The sequence below is a fragment of the Sebastes fasciatus genome, chromosome 1, assembly GCF_043250625.1.
Source record: "Sebastes fasciatus isolate fSebFas1 chromosome 1, fSebFas1.pri, whole genome shotgun sequence".
In the NCBI taxonomy this organism is placed as follows: Eukaryota; Metazoa; Chordata; class Actinopteri; order Perciformes; family Sebastidae; genus Sebastes; species Sebastes fasciatus.
The window spans coordinates 16,935,546-16,951,731 of record NC_133795.1 but is presented as its reverse complement, the minus strand read 5'-3'; the positions used below and the strand labels follow the sequence as shown (position 1 = coordinate 16,951,731).

The 16,186-nt window shown below is 42.0% G+C and overlaps 1 protein-coding gene across 2 annotated transcripts; it reads right to left on the bottom strand.

Annotated features, from left to right (window-relative positions):
- Positions 1 to 1,727: 1,727 nt before the first annotated feature.
- Positions 1,728 to 15,667, bottom strand: eefsec (eukaryotic elongation factor, selenocysteine-tRNA-specific). Of its 2 annotated transcripts, none has more exons than XM_074634029.1 (7): positions 15,103 to 15,667; positions 12,507 to 12,714; positions 12,162 to 12,258; positions 10,281 to 10,445; positions 8,341 to 8,985; positions 5,570 to 5,726; positions 1,728 to 2,575 (listed from the first exon to the last, which is right to left on the bottom strand). In XM_074634029.1, exons 1-7 carry the CDS (start codon positions 15,407 to 15,409, stop codon positions 2,394 to 2,396), a joined length of 1,761 nt encoding a protein of 586 aa, XP_074490130.1. In that variant the 5' UTR covers positions 15,410 to 15,667; the 3' UTR covers positions 1,728 to 2,393. The 2 variants fall into 2 exon arrangements, with proteins under 2 accessions (XP_074490130.1, XP_074490134.1); XM_074634033.1 differs by lacking the exon at positions 1,728 to 2,575 and adding an exon at positions 4,487 to 4,647.
- Between the last annotated feature and the right edge of the window lie 519 nt (positions 15,668 to 16,186).

Below are 16,186 nucleotides of genomic sequence, written 5' to 3'. Positions count from 1 at the left end.
ACAGGGTGGACACGCACATACACAAAAACACTCACAGAGACACAATCCGCCCCGTACAGTTCTCACTGACTGGCTGATTAATAGCACCATCAATCAACTACAACATGGGTTGTCATTGTTACGTTTTTCTTACTATTTCCTATTTGTTCGTTCATGGTGTACTCATTCAATGTACTCATTCAAACATGGCAAATCTTACAGTGAAAGAGAAAGAAGTTAAAACATATGCAGAATAAAAGACACATACAGTAGATAATGTCCATCTCTAAATACTCTAGTATATGATTCATTTTAGGGCTTCACAATTAATTGAATATTAATCACAAATTTAGCTTCCCACAATTAAATGAACATGATTGACTGCGATATTGATGCTTAAAATGCTACGCTCATAGAAAACCCTGCTGCATATCAAATCAAGCGTACCACTTGATATATAACTCCTTTTGACTGTCAAAAACAAAAAGCAATGAATTCAGGTGGAGAAGAACCTTATTTAAGTTTTATTTTGATGCAAAGATTTGTACATTAGCAGGAATGTAGCACAACATGGAAGTGAAAGCAGTCTGTTTATTTCATGTGGAAGTGCAATCAAAATATTTTGTCCCTAAACTCAATGAATAAGGGTGATAAATAATCGGGATCCAAGTATTGTAGGGCTGACCCGAATGCTTCGAAGCTTCGACCGTTGCCATGGTAATCGACTTCCAAATCAGTATTCAAATGCTTCGTTTTTTTGTCTTTTTTTTAAAAAATAAAATAATAATAAAGTATAAATCCCAAAATAGCCGATGAAGTATGGAATAATCCCACAACCTTATTCATGATTCATATTCAACATTAATTATTATTAGTTATTCTCAGACGGATGTCGCTGTTTGTAGAGTAGAGCGGCAGCGGCGCCGTCTCGGGCGCTGAAACAGGAAAGATGGAGACAGACAGACAAAAGAACATGTCAGCCTGCTGCGCTGTGAAGCTTCGAATATTTCTCACCGAAGCTTCGAAGCCCAAAAAATGGTATTCGGGACAGCCCTACAATATTGATCAAAATAATCGTGATTATCATTTTGGCCATAATCGTGCAGCCCTATTTATTGCTTTTTCAATTCAAATAGCAACTTTAAAACCACTATCAAAATGACTATAATGTACATAAACGTGCACAATTACCAGAGATCCCATTTCTAAATTTTACACCAGGTGTTGATCATGCTTTTGCAGACTAGTGTACTACGCTTCAGTAGGCAGTTTCAAACGGCATACTATAGTTCGGTAAACTTGTTATGCATATTAGTTACAGCTGGGATTGTATATGTATCGAATTGATTCTGGAAAGAGTGACATCTGGAAAACTCATTTAAAATGTGCCCATTATGCTGCAAAGTACGGATGGCAGCATAACAAACTAGCCGGAGAGAAACGTGGGTTAGACACGCATTAAAGTTTAGGGTTCAGTATATATCTAGTGTGTAGGATTTGCAAATAAAATATGTGGATACAGTTTTTCTTTTGACTGTTGTACATATGCCGCCGTAGGTACTGTACATACAAACTGCAGCGAGCATGGAGAAGGATTCATATTGTGTTTATGTAAAAAAATTAATTGTACATAATTACTGATGAATTCTGCAAATCGAATTTGGCACACAACTATTATATTCATATTGTGTACATCAAGGTCACTACCAATGATCACACAGAAAATATCAGTCAGAAATAAACTTTCAGCACAAGTTTGCTTTATTTGTCTTTCTGTAAAGATCAGTATTCAATTCAAGTCAAGCAACCTCTGGAATAACTGCTATTCTGGGTAAAATGCAGCTCTACAAACTGCCATTCAAGTCAAATGAAATGAAGAATATTGAAATATAGACAAATAACTTTGAACTCACACAGCCAATGAAACATAACATGACCTTTATCCCAGCTGGAGAGCAAGACGCATAACAGTGAGTACAGAGATCTGTAGAAATCTGTGAGTTCAGTGTTTCTGCAATGCTAGCTGATGTGTTTATGCCAATCAAGGCTCAGCTGAATTAGAAACATACTGATAAGTTTTCTGCAAGTCAAAAAAATGGATTCAGACTTACAAATAAGAACAAAAGTAGTGATTTTTGTTGAAGACAACTCAAATGCATTAAGGACAGATGGTCGGCTTCCACCCTTGTGATGGAGAAAACTGGATTAAGTCCATCTCCATAAAGGGAGATAAAAAAAGAAAAATCAGCATTCCACAATCATTGCATTTCAGCAGACTGTCTCCATCAGAGGCTGATAGAATAAAATGATCATACCTCTGATACAGAGGCCAGTATTCCCCTCACCTCTACACGACCTCTGAAACACTGAAGCACTGTGACACAATGCCAGGCTCAAGAGCGTGCAACGAAAGGTCAAGACTGAACCATCTTTTTATGTGGATCGAAGACATACCGCTTGAAATGCAAGTGAATGCTAACAGGCTGAGAGTCGGTTTTGGGCTCCTCTTCATTTGGTGGTTCTCCTTTGCTTCCACCCTTCCCTTTCTTCTTAGAGGTGGAGGATAACAACTGCTTGGTTCCTGGGCAAAGGCCCTCTGAAGAAAAGAGAAACAGGTAGGTCAAGCAAAAGGGTTGATTATCTAACTAAAACAGTTATATAAATAGATCCCCTTATGCAATACATCTAGATTACAACTGTCCTACACTATGTGCTTAGGTCAACCTAATCATCTAAATGTAGGTATATCTGATGTTTGATAGAGATCTTTTCTTCCTGGTTATGTGTGCTGTATCAGTGCTGGAGCCTGTTCAGTGTGCTGACCTCGAGATCAATTGATGCCTTCATCCTCCTGATGTAACTGTTGAACAGCTGCTCCTCGACTCTCTGCGTTAGTACTGTCTCATCCTGACACTCTTCCTTCACTTGGGCCTCGTTCTCAGCCTCACTGTAGCTGCTTCCTGTGAACGCTGACCTCATGCATGCACTACAAATTCTTCTACGCCGTCATAACTACCCCCTCGCCTTTCTGTATGCGGCTGCTTGTTTGCCGTTTTACACACGGAAGGTAAGAAATGTTCTGGGTTCACTGCTTCACACGCTGGCTGTCTGACCTCACGCACAATGGCGCCAGCATTCTTGTTGTTATCGTTATGCCAATGTGAGGGTTGTTATGGTTGCAGCGCAGACAGAAATCTCTTCTTGTTATCTACAATCTGCTGAAAATGTCCGTTTACCACCACAGAACACGCCCAAATTTAAATGATTTGTTTTCACATACGAGTGACTCATAGGAATTGCACTTTTACACGTCCTCAAACACATTTCTAGGTATTTGTGTGTAGAAAATGTATTTAAAAAACATGTACTATGTAGTACAATTGCAGACTTAAAAGGGAAATGGGACTATCACTGAAGCCTAAGAATCAAGTTACGTGCATGTGAAAGATAAGGATATGACTAGTGGCGTACTCATCAGACAGTGTTTATCAGACAGGGTCCAAAATCAGCACCCAATAAGCACCAAATATAGGTATAAATTAGCTTTGGTGGAAAACTAAAATAAGGTCAGTTGGCAGCAAGTTTATTTTGGAGGAGTAGTATAACATCAGGTTTAAACCACTCTTTTCTGTGCTCATAACAGATAAGTGATGAATGAATCGACAGAAAATTGCCAAGCACACTCTAATTCCAGCTTCTCAAATGTGCAGATTTCCTGTTTTATTTGTATGTTACAGTAAAATTAATATTTTAGGGTAAAACAAAACAAGGAATTGAATGGTATCATCTTAAGCTTTAGGAAATTTTGATGGACAAATGTGGACAAAACAATATTAATTGAATAATAGAGAAAACAGTTGGCAAATTAATAAGCAGTACAAATAATTGTTAGTTGCAGCCCTAGAAATAATGCAGGTATGAGCAGTAAAGGTGTGAATAACAGAAAAGCATTGACCAGTGAAGGCTCCATAAAAGCAAACATGCTTACACATTTTCATTAATTCTCTTTATCTTATATACTAGTGCAGTGCCGGTTCGGAGTGCATGCCCGTCCGGAACGGGCCGAGTGTTTGCCCACCAGAAGTCCTACTTGCAGTAGCACTTGCTTGTACCCACCAAGTGGGAAGTTGATTGGATTAACGGTTCTCAAGATATGCGATGGCACCAAATTGTCATGGTAACTCAGACATCATATCTACATGTGTCCAACAAATGTGGTCCCAATAGCACAAAGTGTTCAGGAGATTTGACATTTTTTTTTAATGTAAGCCCTGCCCACCGCATTTGAGCTAACTTTGAGGGCCAGCTATAGCAAAACTGAATGGAATATCAAAAATCCAAAAAAGTAACTTTTTCCGGCAAATTTGGTGACGATTGCTCAACATTTGTGGGAGTAGTAGCAACAAATCTGATTCGGACACAATTCAAAATGGTGAAAAATCAATCTAGATGCAAATCGGCGTGGCTTATATAGATAGATAGATACGTCTGAACCTACAAAATCCAGAAAAAAAAAAAATTCTGAGCGTTATGGTTCATAAGTTACAGGCCAGAACGTTCATTGTTGTAGCGCCACCTTCGGGCCCAATTGTACAACATTCAACACTGCCCTTTCTTGGGTACTGAGAAATACACCCGCCATGTGCGAAGTAGATCGGATGAGCGGTTCTCGAGATATGCAGAGGACACACAGAAGGACAGACAAACAGCTTGCTTTATAGTTAGATGTGTGCTTAAGAAATGACAGAAAATTAAAGAGAAAGTCTATGAAGCAACAGGCAGTCAACGGACAACATACATGATACTGACAAACAGCAACAAGTCATGCATTACCCAGCAAATCAAACAGCTTCAGAGAGATTCAACATGTTCATTTTTGCCATCATGCAAATGTAAAGCTTGCAAAAGGCTTAACTGCCATAAAGCAAAAGTTCAGAGTAAAAACGTCAGTAGTAAGGTTAGATACGCCTAAACCTATCATGACATTGACACTAGTGTATTGATAAAGTATTATAGGAGACCGTATTGGCCATATCAATAATTTGACCTACCCCTTATCAGTGGAATAGTGCCATATTTGCCCTAATGTTGGGAGTCTCAAATGAACACCACTGGATGTTCATATCATGTTCCTGCGTGAAGATGTGTGTGTTAATAATATGTCAGAGACTTTTGAGTATGTGAGGCAGTGAAGAGGATGTAGGTGAGGTTCTCTTTCTAAATGTTTTTGTTTTCTCTTCCCTCCCGGTGTGGAGCAGTGGGTTCGGAGCAACAGAAGGTAAAATAAACACAGAACAGACTTCCCCCGGAACACTGGCAATCCCCAGAGGAATCCTGGGAATGTGGCTCAGGATGTCGGGCCTACCACTCTTACCGCATCCTGAAAACTGTCCGCAGAGAGAGCCCCAACGTCCAAGGAAAGATAGAGAGAGTGCTCTGGGTGTGTGTATTGAAGAAGAGGGAGATTTGTCTATGGAACAGTGAGTTTGATATGTGTGACTCAGCCTCCAGTAAACGGTATCAGTAGTTTGATACAGGTGTGACAGAGGTGAAGAAGAAACAGTAACTTCCCACCTCAGGTAATCCTTACCTTGTACTCTGATCTTGTACTTCCCGCTCTGTCCAAACCCGCCCTCGATAACGCCAGTCTCGCCTGTCGACAGCGTGACCTTCAACCCCACAAACAGCTGGAGGTTGGTCTCCTTCTTGAACAGGCTGCGGCCAATCACAGTGTAATCGTCAGTCACCTGAGCACAAGAGAGCGGGAAAGAGCCTTATGAGCTGCAGCACTAATGGTGTGAATGTATGTGATCTAATTATGACTGTGAAAATGTGGATGTGTTTTAGTTGGTAGAGTTGTTCCGATACAGCCTAAAATGCTGGATCGGGTATCGGCTAGTATCTGCACCGATCCTATATCACGTTATCATATCATTTATCAGCTCATTTACGCTACACAGGAACAACAACACGGGTCACTCACTACCGGATCCGTACATCCTGCACTGCACATGTGCAACTCTCAACAGAGATGAGGAAGAAGCGAGATTGCTCACTCGAAACGATTGTTGCATCCGAAATCGATGATGGAAGTAGCTAACGAGTGAGCCATCTCGCTTCTTTCTCATCTCTGTTCAGAGTTGCACACGCGCAGTACCGAGCGGGCGGCTGTTAGCGGAGAGTGCAACGTTAGTCAGAGCTAGCAAAATGTCAGCAATTTGGCAATATTTCGCACTGGAAAATCTGTCAAACTGGATAATAAAAGTCCTATTGCATTCATTCTCTGTATGTATTTGTTCATGTTTTACAGAGGGCTATCCCGAATACCATTTTTTGGGCTTCGAAGCTTCAATAAGAAATATTCAAAGGTTTTCGATATCCGTCTGATTATAACTAATAATAATTAATGTTGAATATGAATAATGAATAATTGTTGGGTTATTCCTTATTTCATGGGCTATTTGGGGATTTATACTTAATTATTACATACTTATATATATGAAAAAAACCAAAAAAACAAAGCATTTGAATACTGATTTGGAGGTTGATTACCATGGCAACGGCCGAAGCTTCGAAGCATTCGAGTTAGCCCTAGTTTGACCTGAGCAAGGTCATACAACAATGATAGCAATCATATCACATCCATACAGGGTTAGCTATATACAGCTGTTGGTTTTTTTGTTTTCGTTTTTTAACACACTGGTATCGGTATCGGTATCGGGAAGGAAAAAATGGTATCGGAGCATCGCTAATTTAGTTGGATCTTGTGGGTTGTCCTGATTTCACTCACTCATCATGGCAGAGTGAGGAAGAAGAGCTGATCCTCCACCCTGTGCACCTCATCAACTGTACAACGCGCCGTAAGCCACATTCTTCGAGGCTCGCCGCCTGGCTGTCTCGCACTTTCTCTTTCATCCTGCACATTTTATGCTATATTTGTTTGTATTTCTTTCTTATCATCCATCACTAAGTCGATCTAACCCGTCACTAATCTGATAACATGAGGGCACCGCTCTGTCTCCAACTCACCCCCCCCCCCCCCCACCGCCAGCTACTCCTCTCTCTTCTGCCTAACCCTCATTCATTCTTGAACATTTGACCCAGACGTCCCTCAAGCGTGACTGATGCGTAGATAAAAAAAAATACAGTTGCTGTACAAGTCTGACAGACTGTATGAATTGTGACTGGATGACACCGTCATATCTCAACAATGTCAGTAATGTGTTCTTTTAGAAAAAGGAATTCTCAAGTCTTGAGACATAACTGCCTCTTTCTGGGAGACAGATGAAGGACAAATGTAACGTCACATGACCGCGGTCTGACCTCTCGAACGCACGCTGTTCTACTAATGAGTCACTGACTGGAGCTGTCAACAGCCTGAGGTGCTAACAGCAGGAAGCTAGTTCACACACTTGACCCCTAACCTGAGTCTGACCCTGCACAAGGGTGCACACAGAGAAACTTAACTGTACAGCGCAGAATGACAAGAGTCACAACATCTTCAGTGCGCCCACAGATAAAAATACAAACTGTGCGAAGTTGGTGGCTGTTGACTTTTTTTTTTTTTTAAAGATCATTTTTGGGGCTTTTATGCTTTTAATGAGAGAGACAGTGATAGTTCTGAAAACGGGAGAGAGAGGGATTGACATGCAGCAAAGGGCCGCAGGTTGGATTCAAACCCCAGGCCGCTGCGGTAAGGACTCAGCTTTGGTACATGGGGTGCCTGCTCTACCAGGTGAGCTACCAGGGAGCAGTGTGGACCTTTTGAAAAATTCCCATTATCAGATGTTAAAATCAATAAGAAAACAACAGCATTAGATAAGATGAGATATGGATCGGATCAGTATGAACTGGAGTGCAGGATTTAGGACACGTCAGTAACACAAAACCGCATGTGTGTGTGAGAGAGAGAGAGAGAGAGAGAGAGAAAGAAGCTGAGCCAGAGAGAAGCGAAGGAAGGTTAACTCACAGTCATGTGGGTATTCCTGTGCCACTCAGGTGTGTCCAAACAGTGCCAGCCTCTGACAGCTAGACAGGACTAGTGGCGTCAGTTGGCCACCCACGCACACCCTTGTGTCACAGCACATGCTAAGGCATGCATACCCATCCATGCCTCAAACACTGATCACCAGGGCTGCATGTGCATGCTTGTGTTTGTGTGCGTGTTTATGACTGTGTACAATAGGGGCTCTGTCTGAGAGGCACGCTCCAGTGCCACCAGCAATGAGAAACATCCAAAGAAGAAACCACAGCCAGAAGAAAGAGAACAAGGTGATAGAGAGGGCAGTGGCGCAAGGGCAACACTAAAGGGTAAGCAGAGAGGATGACAGTCAGAAAAGAACTGCTTAGTGTCCCACTCACCCTTTCCACCTGTCCCTCCTTGTGTTTCGTCTTGTAGATGCGCAGACGAGGCAGGGCCGTCTCAGCGTAGCCTTTATCTTCAAACCCCTGGAGCAGACGGCCTTGGAAGGCCAACCGGCATGCATTGGCGTGGATGTCTGTGTCCAGCTTGGAACCGATCACCAGGCAGAGTGAGGGGCATGTGACTGGCCGCTCAAACTCCAACAAAGCCCATTGCTCTGGGTCAGATCCTGGACTCACCTCTCCCTGACCGGTGACATATTCATCCTGGTAGAAGTATTCCCTCTCGAAGGTGAAGGGTGTATCCAGTGAGCAGGGCTGTAGTGGAGGTGGTTCAGCGTCTGCGGGCGGCTCTGAGGCAGCCACAGGTGGCAGGCCGAAGAAAGCAACCCTCGCCATGATTGTCTCATGACCCATGGTGATGTGGAACTTGGCACGGTTGGCGAGAGAGCCCTTGAAGTAGCCTATCTTCCTCACAGAGATGACTGCTGCATAGAGGGTGCGCAGGGACCCTGGGGTGCACACCACACCCCGCTCTAACAGTTTAGGGTCAAACTGTGTCACACACACACCCACACGATCCCCCTGCATGGCCCCTGACACAGGCTTCCGAAACATCTGCACCGACTTTATCTTCTTGGTCACCTGATGTCAGAGAGCGTAGAAATACAATAAATAACAGATTTCTAACATCAATTTAATACCTATTTAATTTAACATCAATAGAATAGATTTACTACACAATGATTCTCATAGCTCACACAATGCTTCAGCCATGTGTTTGTTTGTTTTTTACTATTTCAAAATACTTCTTCAGGTCCAACTTTAATTTTTACATTTAAAACCTAGAAACTAAAGATAGAATACAACATGAGATTAAACAAAAGCAAACTAGGGCTGCAACTAATAACTATTTTCAATGTTGATTAATCTGCAGATTATTTTCTAGATTAATCGGTTAATTGTTTGGTCTATAAAATGTCAGAAAATAGTGAAAACATGTCAATTTCAGTTTCTCAAAGTCCAAGGTGTCTTTAAATGTCTTGTATTGTCAGTCCAAAATCCAAAGATATTCAGTTTAATATGATATAATACAGGGAAAAACAGGATATCTCCATATTTGGGAAGCTGAAAACAATATTTTCTGCCATTTTTGCATTAACAAATACCTTAACGATAATAGTTGACGTTTATTTTTCTGACGACTAAACGTTACAGCTCTAAAAAAAACATGTTTTTATCTCTACAGTACAGAGATGATTTATAATATATTTAAGGGAAAGGCCCTGTAGAGGACAATAAAATATGCACGTACAGTACGTCAGTACACGGCTCATTGAATATGTACAGCTTGCAGTTAGTTATGTTATCATATCTGAATGTGTATTTCAGTGATATCAAGATTTGATTGAAAAATTAAAAACTTAATTGCTTTATTTTTTAAACTCTACATCTCCAAACTCATCACAATTACACAAATGAACAATTAAAAGATATCCGTCTTACTACCTGTCCATCTACCCATCCATGATACCACAATGTTTCTGTGGTTGTTTTTGTTGTCTGACCAAATCAACAGTGGTGACACAGATCAAGGCTCTGCAATAAATGACTGTTAATTCAGCCATTTGCTGCCACCAAGAGGTGAACATGAAAACGGCAGACAAAACTGCTGAGCCTGGCTGAAAGTGTGCATCTGGTCTAAATTACCCAACTCCTGAGCTGCCAGTCCACCCCCAGTCCCCTCATCCTTCCCTCACATTAAACTGACACATCCTCTGCACCCACTCGGACATCCCTCCCTCCGTCTGCCCGCTTCCAGTCAACTACTGAACTTCCGAATCTCTGTGGTTTTCCATGAAAGACTTTCCAGCACTCTGGTATGTTACCTGCCTGTAAATATCAGAGATTCAGAATTCATGCCCATTTTTGGAGCATACCTTTAGTGTTGGGATTTCCACAGTGTCATTGATGGCCAGCGACCCCTGCAGGATGGTTCCAGTCATGACTGTTCCCTGACCACGGATGGAGAAGCAGTGGTCCACAGCCATCAGGAGGTCACCTCCGGGGTCTCTCTGAGGGAGGTATGTCTGTTTCTTCAAAAGCTGAGACAGACAACCAAAAGGGTAAGAAGAAAGACACATTTATTTAAACACACAAAAGATAAGTGCTGTCATAATACTGCAAGGTCACACATACACAAATATGGAACCAGATCAAAGAGAGGCACTAATTAGATCCATATCTGGCTAGTCTGACTGTGTGGTGGCTTCACAAACACTGCCTAAAACACCATATCGCTCATGTTATAAGAGCTGTTCTGGTCCTGATGTGTGAGTCATACTGTCGTTATTCACAGCCCAGGAAAAAAAGGTATAACCTCTTCAACTGTGGCAGACTGTGTCAGGACTCAGGTAAGCTTGACAAGACTACAGCCTGACCGAAAAATCAGCCAGGCTGACAGTACATTGGTATCAGCGTATACGGTATGTCAGCCGATAATTAAGAAACTGCAGTACAGAAATTACAAAGATATGTGTAGGAGACAAAATGTGTTTATCGCTTGAGTTGTTTATTATTTGTATTGGCTGAACACGTTCTTTTTGGTTGCTTAAACTTCTGGTAATTGGCACAGGGGAGTGGTATTCACCTGTTAACTTGGACCGCGGGATTGAGACAAATAGGGTGAGCTAGGCTCCAATATTTTCTGTTGACCGTAACCTACTTTAGTTATTCCAGTTAAATTATTGCTTGTTACTCTTTTCATTTATTAAACAGCATAAACACATCTTGACATTAGGATTTCTTTGAACAAGTCACAGTTAAGAGCCTACTTAGCCTCTCAGCGGCTTTTGATCGATAGTAGTCGCTACAATATGTTTGCAGTAATTGATAAACAGTGTATCCATCAGAGAGCACTCGCAAGTTTATTTCTCAACTGAAAAATGTGCAGCTCAGTACATATCTTCATCTCGGTTTTTTTAAACAAATGTAAGATATCAAAAATATTTAGAGCTGCAACGATTAATTGATTAGTTGTCAACTATTAAATTAATTGTCAACTATTTTTTTAAGGAAATAAAAATTCTCTGATTCCAGCTTCTTAAATGTGAATATTTTCTGGTTTCCTTACTCCTTCATGACAGTTAACTGAATATCTTTGAGTTGTGGACAAAGCAAGACATTTGAAGACGTCATCTTGGGCTTTGGGAAACACTGAGCGACATTTTTCACCATTTTCGGACATTTTATAGACCAAACATCTAATCACCAAATCGAGAAAATAATCAACAGATTAATCGACAATGAAAATAATCGTTAGTTGCGGCCCTAAAAATATTGGTTTATGTTATGTAAAACAAAAAGGATTATCATCTTTTTTTAATATCGAAATCTGTAGGCCTCAAAATCCAGTATTGGTTAGGCTACAGACAAGAGTTGACTACGCTAACTGAATTGAATTTCTGAAACTAATGCTTCTCCTTGTTATTTGAATCATTACCTACCATGAGATAAACCACTTTGAATTTTTGTAGCACATCAAATAAGTAATATACAGTTGTTAACAGTTTGCCAGTGACCATTTTTCAAGTACAGTACACACTGTACTAAGTATATACTTTATTAAGTGAACAAAGAAAGTATTCTGTTAGTTTCAGTTGTGTGGTAGAAAACACAGCTAAAGGACTTGCTTTACTATTTTACCACCACTTGAACAATGTCTGCTGACTAACAGCACTTGCTCATAAGTGAGAACTTATGTGCTCTTTTGAGCTAAATTAGTAACAATGGAGGGGGACCAGTGTGTTTCCGGACTTTACCTCTATTAACTCTGGCACTCCATGTGGCTCCTCTGTGTCAGCAGCCTCGGGGCCCCCGGGCTTCGCCGCCACAGCAATCACTGGACATTCCTTAAATCTGGCCAACAGAAAAAAAAACAGTCATATTGAAATGACTTCATGCTTTGATGTTGAAGTAATGATTGAAGTTACTTTGAATAAAAAACAAGTGGATCTGACAGACAGACCGCTGGAATGCAGAGAGAGGAAGCTTGACAGCAATGCTGGGCCACTGGGAGAACATGGGATGCCCTAACCCACTTAGCTGTCTGGGCCCACATTTCCACATTATCCCGATTTATTCTTTTACTTGTAATAAATGCAGACCTGGTGCTCTCCAGAGTTTTGTGCAGTCTCTTGGTCATTTTCTCAATGGCACTCTGTCTTTTGTTGGGTGGCAGCAGGTCAATTTTGTTTAGGACGACCACCATGCGACGGCAGGTCAGCTCTCCTATCAGCAGACACTCTGCAGTCTGAGTCTGCACCCCTTTCACCACATCCACCACCAGCATCATCAGGTCAATTATTTGGGCACCTAGAAGAGAGCAGAAAATGCAAACAATAATCAAGAGGATGTCAGATATTACTGACATGGAAGAAAAAGCAGCAAGCTGAATCAGAACAACAGAGTCATTTGCTGTTAAAGACATTCCAGCTTTCCTGTTGTGCATCTATGAAAAGATGTAAGAAGAGAGTTGTGAGTAGAGACTCCGAAACCGACAACAGCAACATAAGTAGGAATGGACACAGATACCCAAAAATAACAGTAGAACAAGAAGAGAAATTAGGGGAGGGGTGCACAAAGAGAGTAAAAGGCTAGAGGGTTGAAACCAGAGCTGCAGCTCACTTGGTTGTCTTTCCTTTTCCTGACTTTGGCAGTCTCTCTTTCCTGTGTTCCCCTCTTTTCTCTCCTTCTATTTGGCTCCCTCTCTTTCCTGTGCTCTCCCCACTTGGGACAGGAGGGGAAGTTTAATACATACCCCAATCCACACACTTTCCTTCCTCCCTAATCTACAGCATGTGCCACCCCACTGGCTCATAGGTTTCATTTAGTATGTCGGTTACACGACATAGCAGCAGTCAGTGTTTGAGTGCTTTTAGTCTGCTTTAATACCAAGACCATTACTTCTACCAAAGTCTGAGTATTTAACAGTCTTTAAGTTTAAAAAAAGTCTGATCCTGGTTGTTCATTAATGTGACAAACAAGAAGTATTAAAAGAGAAAGCAGATAACAGAGACAGACGTCATTATCTGCTCTGGACACCACTCTAGTTATGTCTCCTCATACTCCCAACCGTCCATGTCAATATGACATGATCAACCTGGCTGCTTGCAGAGAAAAAAGGCACCCTCTGCTGGATAGTTCAAATTTGTGTTACAGTGAGGATGTAGTATAAGCAGCATCCTACAGTGACCATGACTGCAGCATTTAGACAGTCAGACCTTTGTTAAGAACACAAGGTGGGACATGTAATGATGTATCATCTTATGTTCTATTGTGATGTGTTATTGACACACTTTGCCTGAGGGAATTACCCACAATTCATAGCGTTGTGACGTTAAACACAGGGTTACCACGGTTACCAGGGGCGTAAAAAAAAAAGGTAAACAAGAGGATGGCACATGGGTGTTCAGCCAGGCATATTTAAATTTACACAGAAACATTAATTACACCTGTGTTTACCCTGCAATGACATGTCAAAATGCCTGCTGTGAAAAGGGCCTATATTGTGCATGCTGGCTCACTGTCAAACTGGCACTTGAATGTGTGCTGTTTAGCTGTAAAATGAGAAAGTTTGGTATTTCCTCATCTGATCTCAACATGGCTGCCGGGTCACAAACTTTCTCATTTACAGCTAAACAGTACACTACAAGATGTTTCTGAAAACATTTGAGGACAGAAATAGGCATTACAGTAACAGAATATTGATTCATATTTGATCAGCGCTGCCTAGTTTGACCGTTTGATCAGAGTTCGCGAGAGATTGACAGCTGCTCAGAGACGGCAGACTCCAGCTCGGCTCTCATTGGTTGTTTTCCTCCAGTCTGTGAAATCTTGCAGATGCCATTAGGAGCACCGGAGGACACAGAGGCACATGATTTTTTTTTTCCAGATTACCTGTCTAATGCACTACTGTCAGGATATAATGACTGTTTTATAAAAATATATTGTTTTAAAGTGACTGTTTGTAACTTCTTACACGTATAAATCACCTGGGTCCGTGTCCCATGTGCACTCGCATATGCGCGTTCGTGTGTGGCTACGCTGTTCAGACAAGAATCCAACCCAAACTACACGGAAGCACCAAAACCTAAAAGTTATATCTAGTGAAGCCCGTCTTGCAAAACAGTGTTGGCCGCGGTCGGAGGACGCGGGGGAGACCGTAGCTTTGGTCTTCAGGGCCGGAGTCTCTGCTGTACTCTGCTCCTCTGCTCCTCTGCCTGCCTGCCTGCCTGCCTTCACTCAGCTCGCTCCACCTCACGTGCATGCACACACACTATACACTGCAGAAGACTTCGTAGCTCTGAGAATATCTAGTGAATGTACGTTCATGTCTATGTAGAGCGAGCAAGCGCGTACCCGACGCTGACTTTCGCTGACTTAACGGCCACAGGTGTCGCTGTTAACATTTCTGATTCTTACAAACAGTCCCTTTAAATCATATTTGCTCCAATTCTACCTACCGTTGCTTTAATATAACGCAATACAACCCCTCTAAAACAGTTAAATGAACATTATAACCTTCATAAAGGTAGAATTTATTTCAGGGTCGTTGTGTTGTGACTGCATGCGTGTATAAATTAGCAAGTAGTTGCTGGTTGCTGGTATCCTGAGTGTCTCCTGTATGTGTTTACGACTTTCATTCACTGTCTGTCATCAGGGACATCTAGCACCAAAAACCTGGCAGAGAGTTCAGCTCACCCCCAATGATAGTCCGGATAAGAGAGGCGTGTCCCGGACAGTCCACCAGAGTGAACTGCAGGCTGTCATAGTGCTGCTGCTGGCCTCCTCCTCCTCGCAGCTGATCAGGCAGATCCACCGTGAAGGAGGAGAAGCCGAGGTCCAGCGTGATGCCTCTCTCTCGGGACTGCGGGTTCTTGTCGAAGGCAGCCGTGGAGGCGGTGCTGCTCAGCACCCTGGCGAGGCTCGTCTTCCCGCTGTCCACATGTCCGAGCACACCGACGTTGAAGTTCAACGTCCTGGTGCGACTGTCATCAGACTCTGACATCTTGTGTCGCCAGTTTGGACGTTGAACTCGGCTCCAACGGAAACGTCAAACGGCGGTTTGCTGCCAAAAAACAATCTTTTCCTTCGTGAACAATCGCTTATTAAACCAGAAACACCTTCAACAGCAAGCTGCTTACTTAGTTAGTGACTTACAACACGTATATAGCTCTAAAATAAGACTTTAAAGTTACTTCTACAGCACGAAAACAAGTTGAGAGAAACGTCTTCCTTGCTGTCAGTGTGCACTCCATCATCCTCCGGACAAAGCGGAACGTTTGTTTTCAGTAGCAAACAAAAGTAAAAAGAGGACCTGATATAATAAGTCTTTGATTACAACTTAACTGTAAAATGTTTATGGGGGATTAAACACCTCTATCGGTTTAGTTCTGCGTTCATTTGAGGCTTTCTTCCTAGCAGTTTCTAGTACGACAAAAAGCAACGGGGACACAACCGGAAATGAAAACTGTCATGGGCGGGTTTTTTTGTTGGTGGAAATGATTGACAGGGATTTTAGCCAATCAGCGTGTTGCATCATCCGACAACGTCCAATAGTATTACTAGATGGTCTAAAAGGGGCGGTGACGTTACTGCAGGGTATTAGTCATGGGAATTCCGGCTCTTTTTAGTGAGCCAGATCATTTGGCTCAGCTCACCAAGAAGAGCCGGATCTTTCGGCTCCCAAACGGCTCTTCATTTTACCGCTTCTGCCTTTTATAATTCAGTCAAATTTAGCACTGTTTTGATCTATGATTAGTATGTGTGCACATATATTACTTAA